This window comes from Phoca vitulina, unplaced genomic scaffold (assembly GCF_004348235.1).
Source record: "Phoca vitulina isolate PV1807 unplaced genomic scaffold, GSC_HSeal_1.0 scaffold121, whole genome shotgun sequence".
Taxonomy (NCBI): Eukaryota; Metazoa; Chordata; class Mammalia; order Carnivora; family Phocidae; genus Phoca; species Phoca vitulina.
In genome coordinates this window covers 290,031-310,131 of record NW_022589824.1, presented here as the reverse complement: position 1 = coordinate 310,131, position 20,101 = coordinate 290,031, and the positions used below count along the sequence as shown (strand labels likewise).

The 20,101-nt window shown below is 61.4% G+C and overlaps 3 protein-coding genes across 8 annotated transcripts in view; 2 read left to right on the top strand and 1 right to left on the bottom strand.

Moving 5' to 3' along the window:
• Nucleotides 1-6,872, bottom strand: part of NDOR1 (NADPH dependent diflavin oxidoreductase 1) — a 9,931-nt gene extending 3,059 nt beyond the window's left edge. For 5 of the 6 annotated variants that reach the window (XR_004298626.1, XR_004298625.1, XM_032398837.1 and 2 more), the window contains exons 1-6: nucleotides 6,584-6,872; nucleotides 6,157-6,234; nucleotides 1,589-1,686; nucleotides 586-684; nucleotides 398-499; nucleotides 98-307 (exon numbers count right to left, since the gene is read on the bottom strand). Coding sequence is in view for 4 of the 6 variants with exons in the window: in XM_032398837.1 (XP_032254728.1) it covers nucleotides 98-307; nucleotides 398-499; nucleotides 586-684; nucleotides 1,589-1,686; nucleotides 6,157-6,234; nucleotides 6,584-6,859 (863 nt within the window). In the remaining 2 variants the exon portion in view is untranslated. The remainder of the gene's footprint in view (nucleotides 1-97; nucleotides 308-397; nucleotides 500-585; nucleotides 685-1,588; nucleotides 1,687-6,156; nucleotides 6,235-6,583) is intronic. The other variant, XM_032398838.1, reaches the window with a different exon arrangement.
• Nucleotides 6,873-6,877: 5 nt separating this feature from the next.
• Nucleotides 6,878-18,082, top strand: TMEM203 (transmembrane protein 203). The gene is made up of 2 exons (XM_032398840.1): nucleotides 6,878-8,578; nucleotides 18,002-18,082. The coding sequence occupies exon 1, from the start codon at nucleotides 7,090-7,092 to the stop codon at nucleotides 7,498-7,500; it is 411 nt and encodes a 136-aa protein (XP_032254731.1). The 5' UTR covers nucleotides 6,878-7,089; the 3' UTR covers nucleotides 7,501-8,578; nucleotides 18,002-18,082.
• On the top strand, nucleotides 10,801-19,038 carry TPRN (taperin). Its single transcript, XM_032398835.1, has 4 exons — nucleotides 10,801-12,618; nucleotides 18,002-18,239; nucleotides 18,320-18,426; nucleotides 18,534-19,038. The coding sequence occupies exons 1-4, from the start codon at nucleotides 10,801-10,803 to the stop codon at nucleotides 18,594-18,596; spliced, it is 2,226 nt and encodes a 741-aa protein (XP_032254726.1). The 3' UTR covers nucleotides 18,597-19,038.
• Nucleotides 19,039-20,101: the final 1,063 nt, after the last annotated feature.

The window sequence follows — 20,101 nt, the reverse complement described above, 5'->3', positions numbered from 1 at the left end:
ACAGACCCCCAGCCTCGGCCCCCCAGCCACGGCCCCCCCAGCCACAGCCCCCCAGCCACAGCCCTCGACTGCCCACCTGGTGTCTCGGGCCCCTCACCTGAGCCCGGAGCCTGTGATGTCGAACTCTATCAGCCGAACGTCCTGGAAGTGCGAGGGGCCGGTGACTCTCTGGTTGGTGACCATGGCTGCCAGGAAGGGCTGCCGCTCGGACGGGGGACCTTGAGGGTCTGTGCCGGCCACGCGCTGCCCCTCAGAGCACACCCTGGGGGCCGCCGGGAGGAAGTGCAGTGTGAACTTGGAGGGCAAACTGTGGAGAGGGCACACGCCGGTCAGGCTGCCGGTCAGTCTGCTGGCAGGGCCTCCGGCCGCTCCACTGCACCTGTCGGCCCACACTCACGGGACTCCGGCGGGGATCGTGCCAAGGTCAAGGGGCACGGGGTACAGCCCCAGCACCTTCCCCCATAGATCATGCAGCCAGGGGTCGACGGCAGCATCAGGCCTGGGGAGAGAGCGTGTGAGGGCTAGTCTGAGGGGCCCCTGCTCCTGGCCGGGCCCTGCAGGGCAGCGCCCCCCCACTCCACTCACCCCAGCTCATGCTGGTCATCGCCCAGGCACACGGGCAGGAGGGCGCGGCCCCCAAGCTGCAGCAGCCGACGGTGTAGCTTCTTGGCCACAAAATTGAACCTTTGGAGAGAGAGCGAGGCTCGGGCAGGCCCCAGCCCCGGGGCTGCAGGGCGGCGAAGGGGAAGCAGCCCCAAGCGAGCCCACAGCACCTCGCAGGGAACACTGTCAGCAGGAGGGGCTCCCCACCCCCCATCCCCCTCGTGCCTGTGTTTGCGCCGCCACACACAGTGTCTACGGGAGGCACAGAACAAAGCTCCCCCGCAGAGGAGAGTCACGCCGCCGCCATCCCAGCCCTCCTCCGGCCGCACCTGGCTTTGGAGGCGGCGGCACCCAGCGGGCCCTCCCTCAGCCCCTGAGCCACACAGGTGGGGGGTTTCCACGATTCAGTGACCTGATGACCGGCATACCCTTAAATGCAAAGCCCTCGGTGCTGCTTCAAGAAGGAAAAGCAACAGTACCCTTAGCTTAGGACATAGATGTGTCCTGAAGATCTAAGAGGTGGTCACTCCACCATACCCAAGGAAATAGTGGCCTTGGGGGTGGCTCCCAGGGGCTGGGGGCCTTCTGTGCCCCTCGCTTGTCCCCACTGCACTGCTCTCTGTGCTCTTTGTACGCCCGAATATCTCCCGACTACGTGCTTTCCTAAGAGTGCGAAGAGTCAGTAGGCCTTTGCTGCCCTGAGTCCCATGTCCACCTAGGATGCTGGCCAGGTCCAGACATCACCCTCTGCCCTAGAAGACATCCCCACTTTGCTGCCCTGCGAGCCTCCGGTCTGTGCCCTGCACACCCTTCGAAACCTAGCTGCTCCCCGGTGGCCCCTGCGGAAGCAGGACGCGCAGCCTGGTCCCGGCCCAAGGTCCAGCAGGAGCCCTGGGGGCCCAGTCACCCGTCCCTCTACAGGACGCTTTGTGCTCAACCCCGAGGACAGTCCCTGTGGGCCAGCAGCCCTCCCGCCCCTACTCACTTGGCGTATGAGGAGTCGCCGAGGCCCAGGACGGCAAAGTCCATCTGACAGAGGGAGGTCGGTGGCAGATTCTTCCGGAATATGAACCTCCAGAAGTTCTACAGCCAGAAGAAGCCAAGTTAGAGGCCCTGCTCTAGACGACCAAGGTCCCAGGGTAGGGTAGGGAGGAGGTGCATGCTGGACCCACCCTGCTCCTCTAGACCTTTGTTATTAAAACAAGACCAGTTTTTACTCTATCAGGATGGCAAAAAAAAAATTGGGAAAAGGCAGAAAATCATAAAAAAGAAAGTTGCCCGGGGGGCGCCTGGGTGGCTCAGTAGATTGAACCTCCGATTCTTGGTTTCAGCTCAGGTCTTGATCTCAGGGTCGTGGGATTGAGCCGCATGCCAGGCGCCACGCTGCTCAAGATTCTCTCCCCTCCCTCTCTCAAATAAGTAAATCTTAAAAAAGAAAAAAAAAAAAAAAAGCAAGCAAGCTGCCCCAGAGCCACCACCAGAAGGTGGAGCTTCACCCCATCCTGGGCAGAGGGCTCGGAGAGAGGGCTGCTGGGGTCCAAAGCGGGGAGGCCACGGCTGCTGCCTGCCCCCCCAAGCTCTCCCCAAGGTGGGGGAAGCCCCTGCTTCTGCTCGGGTCTCCCCTGGGCACGGCTACGCCTCCGCACCAACAGTCCTGTGTCCTGAAGGCCCCTCCACCCCCAGCTCTGAACCCCAGGCGGCCACAGGCACCCCTGTAGCCCCCCAGTGGTCCTAGCCCCCCCTCGGTGGAAGGTGAAGTTTCTCTCCCTTGGAGCCCCCTCCGGGCCCCGAGCCCCCATCAGCGTGCTTGGTACTCAGTGCTGCCCCCGCGGCTTCCCACCTAACTCGCTGTGCAGGCTGAGGACCCAGAGCTGTGCCTTCCCCAGGGCACTCTCATCCCCAACGTCTGGCATTCCCAGACCCCCAAGGTCACAGCCCGGTGCCTCTCCTTCCCACCGGGGGGCCCTCATGGTCCTGGGCCACTCTGTCCCAGCCTCCAGAGGCACTTTCCCAACACAGATCACCTTCAGCCCACGGTGGCCTGAGCCCTGGTGACACCTACTTGTGTGCGGTCCAGGACTTGAGCTGCACTCCACCTCCCTTCTGCTTCTTAGCTCTAGAGACAGAGGCCCACTGGGGTGGAGGGACCCTGGCCCTGTCCAGGCACAGCTCTGCCCACTGGCCCTGGGCCACCCCTGGCCTCCCCAAGGACTGTGCTGCCGGGGACCACACCCGCTCTGCCGCCGGGGACCTCTCCTGCGCGCTCCTCCTTAGAGACCGGTTTCCTGAAGCCTGCAGAGAACGTCCTTCAGGTGCTTGCTGAGAAGAAGCCCAGCGAACGTACACTTCCCACAGCTCTGCATCTGAGCATGCCCAGGCCCTCCCTTCACAGGGACCGGCAGGTTAGCGGGGCACACTTCCACGGGAAATCCTCTTTCCGAAGAGCCCGAGGCCCTGCTCCAAGCTGGTCCAGCCAGACCACGGGGGCTGAGAAGCCAGTGTCCTCCCGTGTCCTGCTGTCTGTCCCCAAGAACTGCAACCACCATGACGTGCCTGGTGGGAGCCTTTCCACCCAGGTAGGCCCTTCCCAGGCGCGGGCGGGCTCTCTCCGTTCTGGGACATTGTGTGACTCTCTTTGGTCAGTTTCTTCCCACCCTGTGGTTCACCTTCTGAGGTTACTTGAATGACCTTAGGGTTTTGATTTGTGTCCTAGCTCATTTTTTGTTACACATTCCAGTAGAATGTCTCAACTCCACTCTTTGATCTTTTCAAGTTTTCCTGACATCGTTTTCAAGAGCATTTCCTCTGTTTCCGGGTTCGCCCTGTTTCTGTGCTCTTGTCCCATGGGTGCCGGGTTCTGGAGGGTCTGCCCTGTCTCTGCTCCTCCAGGTTACGTCTGCGCTTGTCTTGGTCTCTTTCAGTGGCGTCCTTCCCTGAGGGTGTGGTGGTTCTTCACGGTCCCCTTGGACTTAAGAAGCTGACAGAAAACCGTGAGTTCGGGCCTGTCACCCAGTGTGGGCTTCATGGCCAGGATCCTGCTGGGTCTTCCGCTGTGGTTACTCACTTTCCCGACAGAGGGCTCCCCCTGTCCGCTGCCTGGGAGCCCGCGCCTGATCTCAGGGTTCTGAGGACCAAGGCAAGGCAGCCAGCATTTAGTACACAGCTGATCACTAACCCGGGTCTTCAGCAGCACCCATGCCCCCTCCTCCGTGTCCCTGGGACCTCATTCTGCAGCCTCTCCAAGGAGCCTCCAGGCCCTGCTGTGGTTGGGGAGGGCTCTCTCCTGTCCACCTCCATGGTGGGGTCTATGCCTGCCATCTTCCTTGTCCACCCTCATCCAGGGATGACCATCACCTCCTTCGTGCTGTTGGGGTCTGATATCCAGTCTGTAGCCCAGCTGACCTCCTAGAAGTCTTTGTCTCCCCTCCCCGCCCTTGCCGTGTGTCTTGGGTATCCACCCTTCACCTCCTGCTTTTGACCGCCAGATTTGCCTTCTCTTCTGTCCCTCTTCCTGTCTGAGGAGACCCCTCCTGATTGTGCTGGGGTCTCGGCCCCAGGTCTCCTATATCATTCCCGCTGTGACCCTGTTCTTCAATCTTAAGCCTCTTTCTCCCCCAGTCTCCCCACTCCCAGCATTTAACAGGTCTCTCTCATCTTTTTTTTTTTAAGATTTTATTTATTTATTTGAGAGTGAGCAAGCAAGCAAGAGAGCACAAGCTGCGGGGGAGAGGCATGAAGGAGAAGCAGACTCCCTGCTGAGCAGGGAGCCCGATGCAGGACTCAACCCCAGGACTCAGATCATGACCTGAGCCGAAGGCAGACGCTTAACTGACTGAGCCACCCGGGCGCCCCATCTCTCTCATCTTATTAATACTTTCTTTCCAACCCCGTAGCCCCAATCACAGCCAGAATCTTTTGTTTGTTTCCTGTAGGCTCCATGTTGGGCGTGGAGTTTAAACTCACAACCCTGATATCATAACCTGAGCTGAGATCAAGAGTCAGACTCCTAACCGACTGAGCCACCCGGGCACCCCTTCTGTTTAATGTAGAGACATTCTTAAGATTCTCTCTACTCACTTAGTTGTTGACCCCGTGACTCACTTCTCTCCCTGTGAGTCACTGAAACTGCTCTCCCCAAAGTCACCAGCAGTCCCTTTGCTGATAAACCCTACCAATGCTGCTCAGGCCTTATCTTACTTTACTTCTGTGCAGCTTTGAGTGCTGGAAACCTTCCTCTCAGAAGTCACCTCTGTGCCCTTGACCTTGGATTTGGTACACTCCCTCTTTTTGCTGCTGGGGCCACTTTCCTGCCCCTCACAGGCTTTCCTCCACCTCTCATGCCCTTGGTTTTCAGGGCAACCTGTCCCAGGAGAGAGGGAGAGCTTCCTTTCTCATGCCTCACCGAGGATACTTGCTAGGAAGTAGCTCGGTTGGAGCTCCACACCAACCTTGCATCTCGACCTGGATGACTCCTAGCACTTGACCTCCCTGGTCTCTATCTCTGTGCCTGGAACTACCAGCTATTCTGGTCCCCGAGCCCGAATCCCTGTTTGATTCCATGTCCTCTCGATTCTACCCTGACATCTCCGGAGTGTGTCTATTTTTCTCTACTGCCTGCCACCCTCCTGGTCCAGGTCGCCAGTCTTGCCTGCACTGTGCATACTCTGGAGCTGTTCTTGCTCTCCTATAGCCTGTCCTCCCTATTGACAAGTGGCAGTTTTGCTAGAGTACAAATGTGACTGTGTCACCCAGTGGATTCCACAGCCCTTCACTTCAAGTCCATCCACCTCACTGTGGCTGCTGGGCTCCTTGGGATCAGGTCCAGCTTCCTGCCTCTCTTCTCCCCTCCCACCCTGATGCTCTCCTTGGCTCTGTCCTACTGAACTGCTTTCTCCTCCTCCCAGAGGTGGTCTTTCTCCCCTGCACAGGCTCCCTCTTGCCTGGCCAGCCCCCACTTATCCTCAGGACTTAGCCTACACGCCTTTCTTCTCGAAAGCTCTCCCTGAGCCCCTAGGTTGGGCTAAATAGCTTTTATGAATGCCCCCATGACATCTGGTACTTTCCCTGGCAACATGTATCTGCTAGTATTGTAACTGCCTGTGGAAGTTGTTGCTTGTGCTATGATGTGAGCTCCATGAGGACAGAAATAGGTTCATGGCTGGATTCCCAGCACTAGATCATGCTTGGAATAGAATGTGTACTCAAAAGGTGTTCAAAGAATTGAAGAATGTTCTGGGAAGGTCCACCAGTTTTGAAATACACACATAGACCCAGACCCGATTCATACACAGCCCTGGAGAAAATATTACAGGTTAAAATGGAGAACAAGGCTATTCGGCGGCCTGTGAAGAGCTTATTGGGGAGGACAGCCAGAGCCAGAGCCCAGCTCCATCCGAAGATACCCTTCCCCATCCATAGCTGACGTGCAGCAGCAAGTATAGGAGGGCCAGTGTTTATTGTGCTTCTGGGGCTCTCCAGGCAAAGAAAAGAGAGTGAGGGTCCAGGGCAGTGATCTGAGCTCCTGAGCAAAGAAAGCCTTCAGGTCGGCCTTACCTTCATGTTGTCAGGGGGATCTCCTTGGCCTGTAGTTGCACAAACAAATATCACCAGGGGCTCATTAATCAGATTCACCTCAACAAAAAGACACACGTGTAAGACCTCGGCTGTAAGACTAGGCATCCTCTCCGCAGCCTGGCGCCCTCTCCCTCGCTCACGGTGGTAGGACAAAAGGTCTCAGTGAGCGCCCGCGAACGGCCGGCCGGCCCTTTTTCTCGTTCAGGTTCCACCCTCCCACCTTGCCTGCTCCCTCCCTCCACGCGCTAAGCCAAGCCACTGTCCCAGGTTCTGCCGCCCCCTAAACCCGCCATAAGTGAAGGGCCTGCTGTCAGACAAAATGCGGCGCCCTGCGGTCGAGGGCTCGGAGGGAGGTGGCGCCCCAGGCCTGCTCGGTCTCCCCGCCGAGGCCCTAGGGCGCCCTCACCACTGAGTAAGAGTCCAGGGCCTGCACCCGGCAGTCGAGCCGCCGGCGCCGAGCCTCGCGGCCCAGCCTCTCCGACACATCCTGAGCCGTGCCTGTCTGGCTGCCGAAGAGCACCAGAAGGCCCGGGCTCGGCATCGGGACGACCGGGAGATGCCCGCACCCAGCTACCGGGCCTGCTAACAGCTCCCGCAAGCCTGGGCGGCCCTGACCTGCGTGGACTTCCGACTTCCGGTGATGGCCGGAAGTGACGCCCTCAGGCCGCGCCCTGCAGGGCATGGCGTGCGAGAGAGGCGGGTATCCGCTTGCGGCCAGTACTGGGTCCCGGGCCAGGGCCAGGGTATTGGCGGCACGCCAGGGCCGAGGGCCGGGACAGGCGCAGCCGCTCGCTGTCTCCCGCTCGCAGCAGCGGCGACGGCGGCAGGCGCCGGCGAGACCCGCGGGGAGAGGAGGAGCAGCTCCGCCGGTGGGACGCTCGGCCGGGCCCCGGCCCGCGCTCAACCCGCGCGATGCTCTTCTCCCTCCGGGAGTTAGTGCAGTGGCTGGGCTTCGCCACCTTCGAGATCTTCGTGCACCTGCTGGCCCTGATGGTGTTCTCCGTGCTGCTGGCACTGCGTGTGGACGGCCTAGCCCCCGGCCTCTCCTGGTGGAACGTGTTTGTGCCCTTTTTCGCCGCCGATGGGCTCAGCACCTACTTCACCACCATCGTGTCCGTGCGCCTCTTCCAGGACGGAGAGAAGCGGTTGGCCGTGCTCCGCCTCTTCTGGGTCCTCACGGTTCTTAGCCTCAAGTTTGTCTTCGAGATGTTACTGTGCCAGAAGCTGGTGGAACAGACTCGGGAGCTCTGGTTCGGCCTGATCACGTCTCCAGTCTTCATTCTCCTGCAGCTGCTCATGATCCGCGCCTGTCGGGTCAACTAGCCTCGCAGAAAGGCCGGAGAGAGAGAACTCTGGATAGCTAGGATGCTGGACCCCAAGCTGAGGTCCCACTTCCACCGCACCAAAGGAGAAGTCTGGGTCTGAAAGCAAAGTCAGCTCCTGCCCTGGCGAGTGCCCAATTTTCTCTATACCAATCATGTCTAAAATTGTTCCCTCAGCAGGGCAAAAAAGAGCAGCCTTGATCCTTAAAATGTATTTCTTGTTATTTCATGCTTTGAATAGCTAATCCTGAATTGAGATGCTGAGAGGGACCCAGGCCAGACAGTGCAGAGTTCCTCTGACAGTTGGAAACTGCATATATGTAAAATGCCCCTATGGGCTCTGAGTATTTTCATGGATCTTGGAAGAGTACTCCTTGTGCAAAGGCTGCAAAGCCGGACTCGGGGATTTCCTCTGCCCGGCAGCGCTGACCTAAGAGCCCACTGCCCCATCCATCCAGACAAGACTTAGATGCTTGAGCTCTAAGTGGTGTAAACGAGCTTGTGTCTCCTCCCCTGAGCCACTGGGGAGGATGGCCCTTTCTTCATTCCAGCCCAGGCAGACAGAAGTATGTTGAATAAGCATGATTGGGACCCTATATTTGGAGATCTGCCACCTGAGAGAACTTTGCTTATAAAGCACTGCTTGGCTTCCTATCCCAGTCGATCGCAACTTTTCCACCACCTTGTGGCCAGCACTGTTAGCACACCTGAGGCAGATTTAGGCCTCCCTAAGGGACCAGAGAGAGGAACAGCTCTGATGCTCACAGGCACTGAGACCTGCGAATGGTCTTGGCCCACGTTTGTTGGGCTGGGGTCTTTAGTTTAATGCCAGTCAGGTGCCAAATGAGAACGTTTGCTGAGATAAAAATAAAATAAGAATGTTTTGCTGAGATCTGCAGTGGTTGCCTGAGCTCTTGAGGGTGAAATCAGATGAATGCTGAGGTGCTGCCCCCTGTGTCATGTAGCTGGTTACAAACTGTGGGAGACTGGAATGTACTAGAGCTTCACTGGTGGATGGGGGCATTCCCTCGGAGAAGCCTGTCTTCCTGCCCAGGGAGCCAGGGTGAAGACAACATAGGGTAGGCCTGTGTTGAGGCACTGCTGAATAGTTTGTGTGACATCAGAGCCTTGTCTTCCTGCCAGTGTGTGGTCTTTATAGGCCTTGCTGTGGAGCAGGGGTCAACAAACTATGGCCTGAGGCCTGTTTTTGTACTGCCCGTTAGCTGAGAGTGATTTTTTACATTTTCAAAGGGTTATAAAAACAAAGAGCATGTGACAGCAAGTGAATGTGGCTTGCAGTTGGCACTCTTGGCCTTTTGGGTCAAATCATTCTTTGATTGGGGTGGGGAGTGGTGCTGTTCTGAGCATTGTAGAATGTTTAGCAGCATCCCTGGCCTCTACTCACTAGACGCCAGGAGCACCCCTCACTTGTGACAAGCAGAAGTGTCTCCATACATTAAAAAGTCTGGGAGACAAAGCTGTCCCTGGTGAGAACTGCCTAAAAATAAAATATTTACTGTCTGGCCCTTCACAGAACAGATTTGCAGACCTTTATTTTAGTGAAGCAGCTTTGTGACCCTCTGCCTAGAATGGATGCTGCATGGCCTGAGCCATTGAGATGCTTGCGTTGGAGACTGGTCTGGTTTGTCCCACAGCTACAACAATGTTTTCTACCCAGGATTGGCATAATTTGTGTCAAAATCCGATAGAAGATGAACATTGCCAGTGGGTTTTCTTTGTTTTCTTTTTTTTTTTATTATTTAAAGTTCATTTACGTAATCTCTACAGCCAATGTGGGGCTCGAACTCAGGACCCCGAGATCAAGAGTCGCATGCTTCTCTGACTGAGGCAGCCAGGCACCCTGGGAGTGGGTTTTCTTTTAATGTTATTTTTAGGTTGCATGTTTTGTTGTATCCTGTTTTATTTTGTAGTTCAGAATTGAGCGATCCTGTTGCTATAGAAGTGATGAGCATAAGAAGGCTTAGTTTCCTTTGGAAAAGTGATTTGATCAGCGTCCTGAAAAGGAGACACTTGACTTCTGGAAGGCTGAAATCCAGTTTATTTTCTTGGCTTAGTAGAATGGAAAGGAGTAAGTCAATGTTAAAGTAGTTGTAGTGCAGACCACTATGGGACCCGGAAGCTGAGAAGGGCACCCCAGGTTGAAACCTGCCCGCAGTCTGTGTGAGCCCCAGGTGTCCTTGGAGCCCTGTCCCTGGAAGGTGAGGGCCACAGCATGCAGTGGTGCCGTTACTGAGCAAGTGCTGAGTGCAGGAGAGCTGAGGGGAAGGCAGGCAGCATCCCTCTGTGTCAGCGCCCCCTAATCTCATCTCCCCTTGGCTTCACTGGGCCTCAGAAGTGTGGTGGGTGCTGGGAGTGAGCTTCTTCACGGCAAGGGCAAGAAAGCTGGGCCCTTAAGGTCACTGGCACCCCTACTAGCCTTGGGATGGGGGAAGTTCAGAAGATGAAAGAGGAGGAGTGTGGGGAGGCAACAGGGTGGAATGCACAGCCTGGCTTTCGTGGCTGTCTGCAGTGGAGAGCTTTCTCTCTGCCCCCTCACAGCTTCTGCACTCCTGTTCCTGCTCAGTGGGCCCTGGATGGCAAAGTGTGGGGTAGGGCTTCTGCTACTTGTGTGAACAACAGAGTGAGTTCTGGGGGCTGGCAAAAGTTAGGGGTTCCTGAGAAGCAATTCCTCAGCACTGCGTGGGGCTCCAGCATTAGCCTCTCCAAGTCCTGCAGAGGACCTAGGACCACAGGTGGGCAGTCCCTGAACCAGCGGGGACAGCTTTCCAGTCCTGGGCAGGCCCTTCTTCCACTGCGTTCTGAGCGTGAGGAACAGGTGGACTGGGTGCTGGCACGATGAGGAACGACCGAGCCCAGCCAAGGTCACCCACCTAGCTGGGCCCAGGGTCCCGGCTGGCACTGCCGGCCTGGACCCGGCCCCGCCGGGCTCCGCCCTCCGGTCCTCGCAGGCCAATGGCGCAGAGGCGGAAGTGGGGCCGCCAATGGGCGGCGAGGGGTCGGAGGCGTGTCCAGGAGGGCAGTCCCCAATGGAAACCGGCTCGGAGACTGGCGCTATCCAACTAGGCCCCCCGGGAAAGAGAGGTCAGGGAGAGCCGTCTCCAATCAGCGCGGCTGGCCATTCTCCTCTGCCATAGGTGGGGCCGCGGGGAGCGGGGCGGGTCCGAGCCGGCCCCTCCCCAATAGACGGCGGCCGGGGGGCGTGGCCGCGGCGCGAAGGCCGGCGGCGGGCGGCGACCGCAGTTCCCCGCGCGAGCGCTGGCTCCGGCGCCCGCTCCGCAGCATGGCCGGCCTGGGGCGGCCGGGCCCGGGGCCCCGCGCCGCGCTGCCCGCCTGGAAACGGGAGATCTTGGAGCGGAAGCGGGCCAAGCTGGCCGCCTTGGGCGGGGGCGCGGCACCCGAGACTGGGGCCGAGGCGGGCGCGGCGGAGACCTCGGAGCCGGCGGCCGAGCGGCTCGTGCTGGCCGAGAGCCTGGGCCCGCTGCGCGAGAACCCGTTCATGCGGCTCGAATCGGAGCGGCGGCGCGGGACGCGGCGCGGCGGGGGCGAGGGGCCGGCGGGGGCGCGGCCGGTGCAACATCTGCTGGAGCTGTACCGCCGCGTGCCCGGTGTGCGCACCATCCACGCCGACAACATCCTCATCATCGAGTCGGCACCGGGCTTCCCGCCCGCCGGCCCCGGCCCGGGCCCTGGCCCGGCCGCCCGCATCCGCGCCGCTGAGGTGCTCGTGTACGAGGCGCCGCCGCCGCCGCCGCCCGGGCGCGTCAGCCGCCTGCTCCAGAAGTTCGACGCTCCGGCCGCGCCGATCCGCCGCGGGAGTCCGGAGCGCGGACGTACCCCGCCGCCGCAGCCACCGCCTGCTCCCGGCCCCGCCGCCCGGCGCGTGGGTGAGGGCGCCGCCTGCTTTGAGCCTGAGCGCCGTGGTACAGGCCCTGGGGCGCGGCGCAGCGACTTCCTGCAGAAGACCGGCAGCAACTCCTTCACCGTCCACCCTCGGGGCCTGCACCGCAGCGCGGGCCCTCGCCCGCTCCCCAACGAGCCTGCAGCCCCCGAGTCCCGAGCCGCCGCTGCCAACGGCCTCGCGGGCTCTGCGCCTGGGCCGGGCGAGTGGAAGCCAAAGGTGGAGTCGGGGGAGGCCCCCGTCCACCCGCCCCCCAGCCCCGGGACCCCCAGTGCCACTCCAGCCGCGTCCCTGGCCTTGCCCACACCCAGCCCCGCCAGTGCCACTCCCAGCCAGCGCCAGTGGGTCTCCGCGGCCACCAGCGCCAATGACTCCTTTGAGATACGGCCGGCCTCCAAGCCAGACATGGATAGGATCCCTGCTGGGGACCTCCAGGCCCGGGCCCTGGCCAGCCTCCGTGTGAACTCCCGAAACTCCTTCGTGTTCATCCCCAAGCGCAAAGACTCTGGGGCCCCTCCTCCTGAAGGGAGGCAGGCCAGGGGGCTGCCAGAGAGAGAGGTTGGCTGGGCCTCCCAAAGCCTGGAGCTCGAAGCCCAGCTGGTGCCTGGAAGGGATAGCGTGCCTGCCGGAGGGAGGAGCCCGTTGGGGGTCGAGGAGGGGGCCTCCCCCAGGCCAGCTACTGCCCTCGTGGACCAGGCTGTTCGACAGCAGAGGCTGTCCTCACCATCCCCGTGTCCGCCAGCTGCTGCCGAAGCTAAGCCTGCCCAGGGCCTCGGGGTTCCCAGCTTGGCCAAGAGCGGCAGGGAGCCTGGGAGGCCAGGGTTGCCTGTTACCTTCATTGATGAGGTGGACTCAGAGGATGAGGTCCCCCAAGAAGCCAAACTGCACTGCTTGGGGCCTGGTGGGCCTCCTTGGTACCACCCGCACCCCACTGGGCCTGGGCACCCGTCAGGGCGCCAGCCCCGAGGTGGCAACACCTTCACTGTGGTGCCCAAGAGAAAACCAGGGTCCCTGCAGAGCAATGGGGAGCCCGGGCCACAGGAGGCTGAGGAGGAGGCAGGCAGCTTGTCAGATCCCCCTGCCGCCCTGGGGACCACACTGAAGAAGCGCTATCCCACCGTGCATGAGATTGAGGTGATTGGTGGCTACCTGGCTCTAGAGAAGTCCTGCCTCACCAAGGCTGGCTCCTCGAGAAAGAAGGTCAGTGGGGGGAGCAGGGGGGAGAGCCACTGGCTGGGAGGGAGAGAGAGGTGACGGGTCACAGAGCTGTGGGTCTAGCATGTGCCCGCTTCCTAGGACACTGGGCTTGGCTGGAGGATGGCTTCTGTGTGGACCAGAGGAGACCCTGGACTGGGTGGCCATGCAAGCTCCGGGAGGGGCTGAGCTGGGGAGGGAGGATCCCTGGTTTGGGCTCCAGTAGAGCCCTAATGGCCCAGAGGGGACAGCGTAAGGTGTACTTTGTAAGGCTGTGGGGAGGTCAGTCCAGCCAGCACCTTGGCTGCCGTTCTGTTCCTGCGGCTGCATCTGGAATTGGTGGGGCACACCTGTCTCATCGTGGGTCCAGCGGGAACAAGTAGTTCTGGGCCTCTTGGTTCCACGCTGGCCCTGGCTTCTTGGCCTTCTGGAGTCCTGGCCTATGTGGGTCGCAGGTGCCAGGACAGAAGTGGGAAGGCACAGGGGGCCTGTGATTTGGGTGTGGTCAGATCCCTACCCCACTGTCAGCCTAGGGGTGCAGCACTGGGAACCACTCAGTGGGAGGCTGTCAGCTCCCCCAGAAGGCATGTTGGCCTGGAGCTCAGCAGGACCTGGCTTCATGCAAGCGTTTCTTGAACTTCTAGTGTGTGCCAGGCCTGGGGTGTGATGCTGGAAGCAGTGTAGACTCTCCCCCTCACTGGGGAGGATGGGCCTCAGGCAGAGACCCAGCTGCAAGACCAGGAGCCCTGCTGGAGCCTTAATCCCCATCTGCCCAGTGGCCTGGAACCCTCTGGGCTCAAGGAAACGTTCCTCAGATTCTTCCTGGTCATTCTAGCATCTGGGCCCAGCCCAGGGGCAAATTCCAAAGCCAGCCCCACCTGACCCCCATCAGCAGACGCGGGGCAGATGGGCCTTGCCCTGGAACTGAGATGGCGCCTGGCAGGCTTCTCCATCGGCTCCCTTGAGGCTGCCTTTGCCATCACCCTCGAGTTCCTTGGGGCGATGGGGGTGGTGATGTGCTTTGTGCCACCAAAGCCCCCCGTCGCTGGTGTGGGCTGGTTGTCAATCACGTGAGCCACCTCCTCCCTCTGTTTGCCGTGCGTTGGCCTTGCACTGCTCTTCCTGCATGTATCCTCCCCTCCTCCTCGGGTGAGGGCATTGGTGCTCCCGCCCGCTCCATCTGCTGGGACAGGCATCCACACCCACCTGCCTTTGGTACTTCCTGTGGGCCCATCTTGCCTGCCTGACCTTGACTCACCCTCTCTTTAGTGCTATGGGCCACAACCCTCCCACCCTCGCTCCTGCCCTTTGCCGTGGTCCTCAGCCCTACCTCCCCACTCCTGCTCCCTGACGGTTGACCCTGAACTGGGAGGCAGTACCTTTCCTTGCTGGCCCCAAGAAGTGGAGGTGATAACAGCCCCCCACTTTGTGGTTGAGGAACCTAAGGGTGGCTGGAGGTCGTGGGGCAGGAATTGAGTGCTAGTTTCTGTTTCTAGAGCCCCTACTCCTTCCTCCCCCAGCTGGGGAAAGCGCTGTGGGGGTCATTTGTGGCAGGGTTGGGGTGAGAAGGGCAGGAGGAAGTGATGGGAGGAAGCAGGCCCTGGCCCAGAGTGGAGAGCAGTTCAGACCAACCTGGCCCTGATCTCTGTGCCAGCCTGAGGGCGTTGGGGGTCCAGATGGATTGCCTGGCAAGGCCAAGCGGCCAAGCTAGCCCTTGCCAGAGCAGCACAATCTATCGGAGGTGACTTCTGGCTTGTGAGCACTGCCCCACCCCCTGCACCAGCTGCCCTGCCCAGGAAGAGCCAGAACTCCTGTTGCGTGGGGCAGAGCTGTGGGGCCGCCCAGCCTTCAGAGCAGTCTGCATTCCCTGGAGTTCCTCCTGACTGTAGCCCCTGGGCATTGCTCCCGCTATTCCTCCGGACCCTGGGCTGCTGGACCACTCCAGCCAGCCTGTGGTTTGGATCATTGTCCGGCTCGCCCCCCTCCCGACTGGGGACCTTGGGGCCCACTGCTCACCTTGACCCCTGCATGGCTGGCCGACTGGGGTAGTGGTGGGAGGGGCTGGGGCCTTTCCCAGGTGGCAGGTGAGGTATGGCTCTCCTGGCAGCCTGCCCCAGAGCCGGCAGGTCTGTGTGCTGTGCCCTTGCTGGGCCTCGGAGGGCTATAGCCCTGTCCAGGGTGGTGGGGGCGCCCAGCTGGACAGTGTAACCTGGGAGGCCTGCCTGGGGGGGACCCGTCCCGACTTGGTTGTCTCTGGGCAGAATTGCAGATGTCTTATCTGTCCCTCCCCTGACGGCCAGGCAGGGGCTAGCTGCTGTGGGGCGTGGTGGCCATGCCCCCTCTCACCTCTGCCCCAGCCCCCAGGTGGTGGTTGGTGGGACTCTCCAGCCGCTCTCCTCACCCGCCTCCCACAGGGTTGTTGGGTTGGTGCTGTGGGCCTCTCCCCTTTGTGAGGTGCCCCCTGGCCAGGCTCCTGCATGTCTAATGACTCCTTCCCCTCCCCCCTGCCCTCCTCACCTCCTTACCTGCTGGTTCTCTGCGCAGCCTGAGTGTGTCAGCGTCCCCAGAGCTCAGTCTGCGACACCCTAGGCCCTCTGCCCTCACCTGTGGTGTAAGCGCCACCCCAACACCCCAGTTTTGCTGGCCGGGTCGTGGCCCTCAGCCTCACTCCGGTGCTTAGAGCTGTGGTGCGGCTAGCTGCCCTCGGGAACCTGCTTCCCCACTGCTCTTCTGCACCCTCCCACCTCCCCGGCGTCCTGCCCCCCCTTCCTGCCCTTCCCACTCCCCCAGGTCTTCTGCAGGTGCCCCCCCGCCCCCATGTGGGCTTTCTAAAGCCCGGTGCCATGAGAGCAGGCTGGACCCTGCTCCACCAGCTTCCCCACTGGCAGAGGGTCTGCCCTGGGCTGGTGCTGCACTTGACTGGGGGCATCAGGAAGCAGCTGTGGGAGCTTTGGCAGAGGCTGCGTGGGGTGGTCCTGTTGTGCCCCAGAGTGCAGACTGAGTGGGGGATGGGAGGAGGCGGCTGTGTGCTGGGGAGCGAGGGCAGGGCGGGGGCTCACCATCAGCATGGGCTGGTTGAACCCAGCTCCCAGACCAGAGTCCAGGGTGGACACCCTTCAGTAACCCAAGCTGGGTGTGCACAGGTAGGGCGGGGTGAGGGGGGCAAAGGGCCTGTGGGAGGTGGGCCAAGCCAGGAACCACCTGCCGGCTACGCTTGGCGCAGTGGGCAAAGTCCCCCCCTCCCCCCCAGCCAGGTGTGCATGAGTGCCAGCTCCTGGCCACTCCCGGCTCGTCTGCCCGGGGCTAGAGGCTGGCCCCTTCCCAGCAGCATTCGTCACAGGCTGTCCTGTGACCCAGAGACCTGCACCCACAAGGAGGCCTGTGAGCCCCACCGGGCTGTAGAGTGTGGAGACTGAAGGGGAGGTGGGATGTGACCCAAGCCCGGGGCCCCAGCTGGGCACAGACAGTGGCCTGGGAGCACCGCCCGCCCCTGCCTGGCCAGGCCGTGCCAGGCTCAGTGCCCCATGTGTGCCCAGCCCCCTCGGTCTCCCCACTAGGAGCTGGTCATGTGGACTAATGAGGGCACGCTAATCCAGCCGGGCCCTGGCAGCCAGCCCTTCCTTTGTCTTCAGTGGCGGGGGATGGGCCTGGAGGGCCCAGGGTCGTTGAGGACAATGCTGTGGACCCAGGGGTGACTGGAAGCCCTGTTCACTGTGGGGCCTTGGGGCAGGGGGAGGCCCCTGGGTTGGCAGTCCCGTCCTGCTTGGGCTTCCGTCCTGCTAGGCCTGGGTGGGCGGGGGCAGTTGGAGGGCTGGGGCGGGCCTGTGTGGGGGCAGGGCAGCGCAGGTAGAGAGGGACAGTGCACCTTCAAGTGACAGGAGCAGGTATTTTGCTCTTGGTTTTGCCTGACTCAGGTGGTCTGCACCTGCCTGCTCTTATCCATGACCACTCGTATGTGCAGCCGGCTGGGACAGAGAGGACGGGGCCTGGGCCTGAGGTTTGCCCAGCAGATGTCTGTGTGTGCACCATGCTGAGATGGGGATGCCCACGGCTGTGGGGACTGTGTGTTCACGGGTGGTAGTGGGAGGAGCGTGGTGGGGTGCCAGGAACAGGTGCCCTTGTTTCTGGACACTGGCTCAGCCTGGCATTGCCCCCTGAGACCAGTGCTGGGGGGTCCCTCTGCTGCCCAGGCCGTCCTGCTGTCCCCGGGCCCCATGGTGCTTTGCCTGGGGGCCCAGCTCCAGACTCCAGCTCCTTCCAAGGGAGAAGGAGGAACTTGAGCCGGCTGCTGGTGTCCTGTGCTCGGGAGTTTAATGTTTCGAGCTCCCGTAGGGCTGCTCCCATCTGCTGCAGGCTGGTGGCTCTCGGATTCATTACCAACCTGCCGGGCCTGGCTGAGCCCTGCTGAGCAAGCCTGGGGGGCCTGTGGCTGGGGAGGGGAGTCCTGGGTCAAGGAGGGCAAGGGTCTGCCTGCAGTCCTGCTCGTTCCTGACCCCACTTCCTCTCAGAGCCAGCAGCCTGGCCTGGACTCTGAGGCTGTTGGGAGAGGAGAGGATTTGCTCAGGCATGAAATTCTGTAGCCTGCGAAGTGGACAGGGTGGACTCGGGCCACATGGGTAGTCCAGGTGGAAGGAAAGGGTCCCCACAACCCCCACTGGGAGCAGCTTTGCTCTAACGCTGACTCAGTCTGTAAAACAGGGTGATGGCCCTTGGTGCCGCCTTCCTGGGGTTTGGGTGTGCCAGCCACCCTGCTTTGTCACTTTTTGGGGACCCTGGGGCTTGGGTGTGCCCGGTCCGTGCTGAGCTGTGCAGGCAGCCTCAATCAGGTGGCTAGCGAGCCAAGATGTGAACTCAGTCCTGGAGAGAGGCCCCAGCCGACAGCAGAACTGCTGGTAGCTGAGAAGGTAGGGCCTCCCAGAATGTGGGCCCCCCGAAGTACGGTCCACCTGGACCCTGCTCCTGCCCTAGAGCTGCCATAGAAGCTTCTGGAGACCCTGAGGCTTTGGGCTCCTGCTGGCTTCGATCTGGTCCTGGGAGGGGTAGGCTACTCGAGGTGACTTGACCCTGGGCCCGGGGTGGGAAGCGATGGGTGGGACCTGGGATGCAGGTGTTTAGACACACTGGCCCTGGGTTGCCATGGGCATCCAGACCCAGTCTTCCTGGGGTCCTTCTGGCCCGGGCCTACAGGGGACAGGTAAAGGAGTTGTCTCTGGTGAGGGGCAGCTCCTTCACCTTTCAGCTCCTGAAGGGCTGATGGCATGCTCTGCTACCCGCCTGGGCCTGACAACCTCTACCATGTTCTTCGGGGTCACTGGGCCCAGCTCGGTCGGGCTCAAGTCCCGCTGGTGGCCAGGCAGCAGGGCCCCGCTGATGTGCCTTCTGCCCGTAGATGAAGATCTCCTTCAATGACAAGCGCCTGCAGACCACGTTTGAGTACCCTCCTGAGAGCTCCCTGGTGCAGGAGGAGGAGGCTGAGGCCCAGGAAGGGGTGGAGGAGGACGAGGAGGAGGAGGAGGAGTCCAGCCCAGATGGGGTGGTGGAGAAGCCCTTTGCGCTCTTCCTGCCCCGAGCCACTTTTGTGAACAGTGTGGGGCCTGAGAGCCCTCGCCTGCCGGACGGCAGCTCAGGTGAGTGCCCGCCTGTCGGAACGGGTGGCCCAGTGGGTCGCCCGGGCCACACATCCACACGTGTGCCTCTCGGCCCGCAGGCCTGTCCAGCTACACTCCAAAGCACTCCATGACCTTCGGTAAATGGCAGGGGCAGACGCTGGAGCAGGCTCCAAGTGGGGCAGAGCCCGCACCGAAGGAGGTCATGGTGAGCAGGGGTGGGCCTAGGCGGGCAGACACGGGACAGGGTGGATGGGGTGGGTCTCTAATGCCTGGATGAGCCCCATCCGCTCCCTCCGTGTCCCTCTCTCTCAGCTCACCCCTGCCAGTCAGAACGACTTCTCAGACTTCCGCAGCGAGCCAGCTCTCTATTTCTGACCGCGGCCCTGCCAGGATGGCCAAGGCTGAGCCCTGGGAGCCGGGCAGTGCCCAGGAGCCCTGCCCTCATTCTGCACCCCCCTTCTGCCCTGCCAGGCTCTGCCCTGCCATATCCCACCCTCCCTTCCTGGGGCCTCACAGCTGTGCTGGTGCTCGGCCTGAGCCTAGGGCCCTGGGGGCTCCTGCCTCCCCTGGGGCTGAGTCTTGCTCTCCAGCCCTGATCTGGGGGCACTGCCTGTGGAGGACGGACAGGGTCCTGCTGGACACCATGCCCGGCAGCTGTCCGACGTGTGTGAAGGGCCAGCTTGGCTGCCTGTCCTCTGTGGGGCTTCAAGCCATTCCCAGCCCGCACCCCCCAACAGCAGACCTCAACCCACCCACCCCCTTTGTGATGAAATGGCAAGTCTTGCGTTTGATGATGGATTCAATAAATAGCACTGGACAAGGCCACTTCTGCCTTACCGTGTGGTCCTTGGCCGGAGGAGCAGGGAGCAGGGCTGGGCCTGGGGGGCTCCCTCGAGGCCCTGGCAGTGGGGAGGAGGGTACGTGGGAGCCTGGCTAGGACGTCTGTGCCCAGGTATGGGGGTGGCCCTGTGTGGCACCCCCACACATTGCAATCCTGGTGGTCCAGGCGTTCACTCCCTACCACCCCCTTGTCTGGGAGAGGGACCTTCCTGTGAGCACTTCTGGCCTTTGGGGCCGCCCCCTCCCAACCAGGGCTGACATAGTGGGAGCTGTGGTGGGAGGGGCACTTCAGGCTTGCTCTGGGGTCTGGCACTCTGGCAGGATGGGAGTGCTTGGGAGGGGATGAGGAGCGGGCAGGGGGTGGGCAGAGCCTCCTGTGTGGCTCAGAAAGCTACCTGACCCACAGGAACCTGCAGCAAGGTTGTGGCAGGCAGACCACTTCCCTGGGGTCGGTGCTAGCGGCTGGCAGGCAGACCCAGCAGATCCCGAGCGGTGATGGGAGATGCAGAGCCGCCTGCTCAGCAGCAGCCTGGAGCTGGGGAGCTGGGGCTGTTTACGGTCCAGGCACTGAACACAAGTGTATCCCCCCTGAAGAGTCAAGCCCATGAGGAATGCTGCCTGGCCAAGCTTGGGAAGGAGGAGGGTGTTTTTAGTGTTTTCCTGGGCGGGGTGGGCCCGGGTTTTTCCAGACCCTCTCAAGCAATACATGCTTCCCAAACCTGCCTAACCCCTCCAAGCAGTAGTTGTAGGGACCCCATAGGGGCTGACAGGCCAGCAGATGGTCGCAGAGAGGACTCGGGATGGAGGACTGGGCCCCAGGCAGCGTGGAAGGCTGGAAGCGTGCGTGCTTGGTGTGACCAGGGACAGTGGGAAGCAGCGGAGCCACTGGGCTAAGTTCAGAATCCTGGAGCTGGGGGGTGGCAGCCCTGTCTGGAGGCCCTGTGCCGAGAGCGCATCTCCCTGGGCCAGGCCTTGTGCTGGTCATAGGGCATGACACAGACCAGGACCAATAGACAGACCACCTCCCAAAGGGTAGGCTA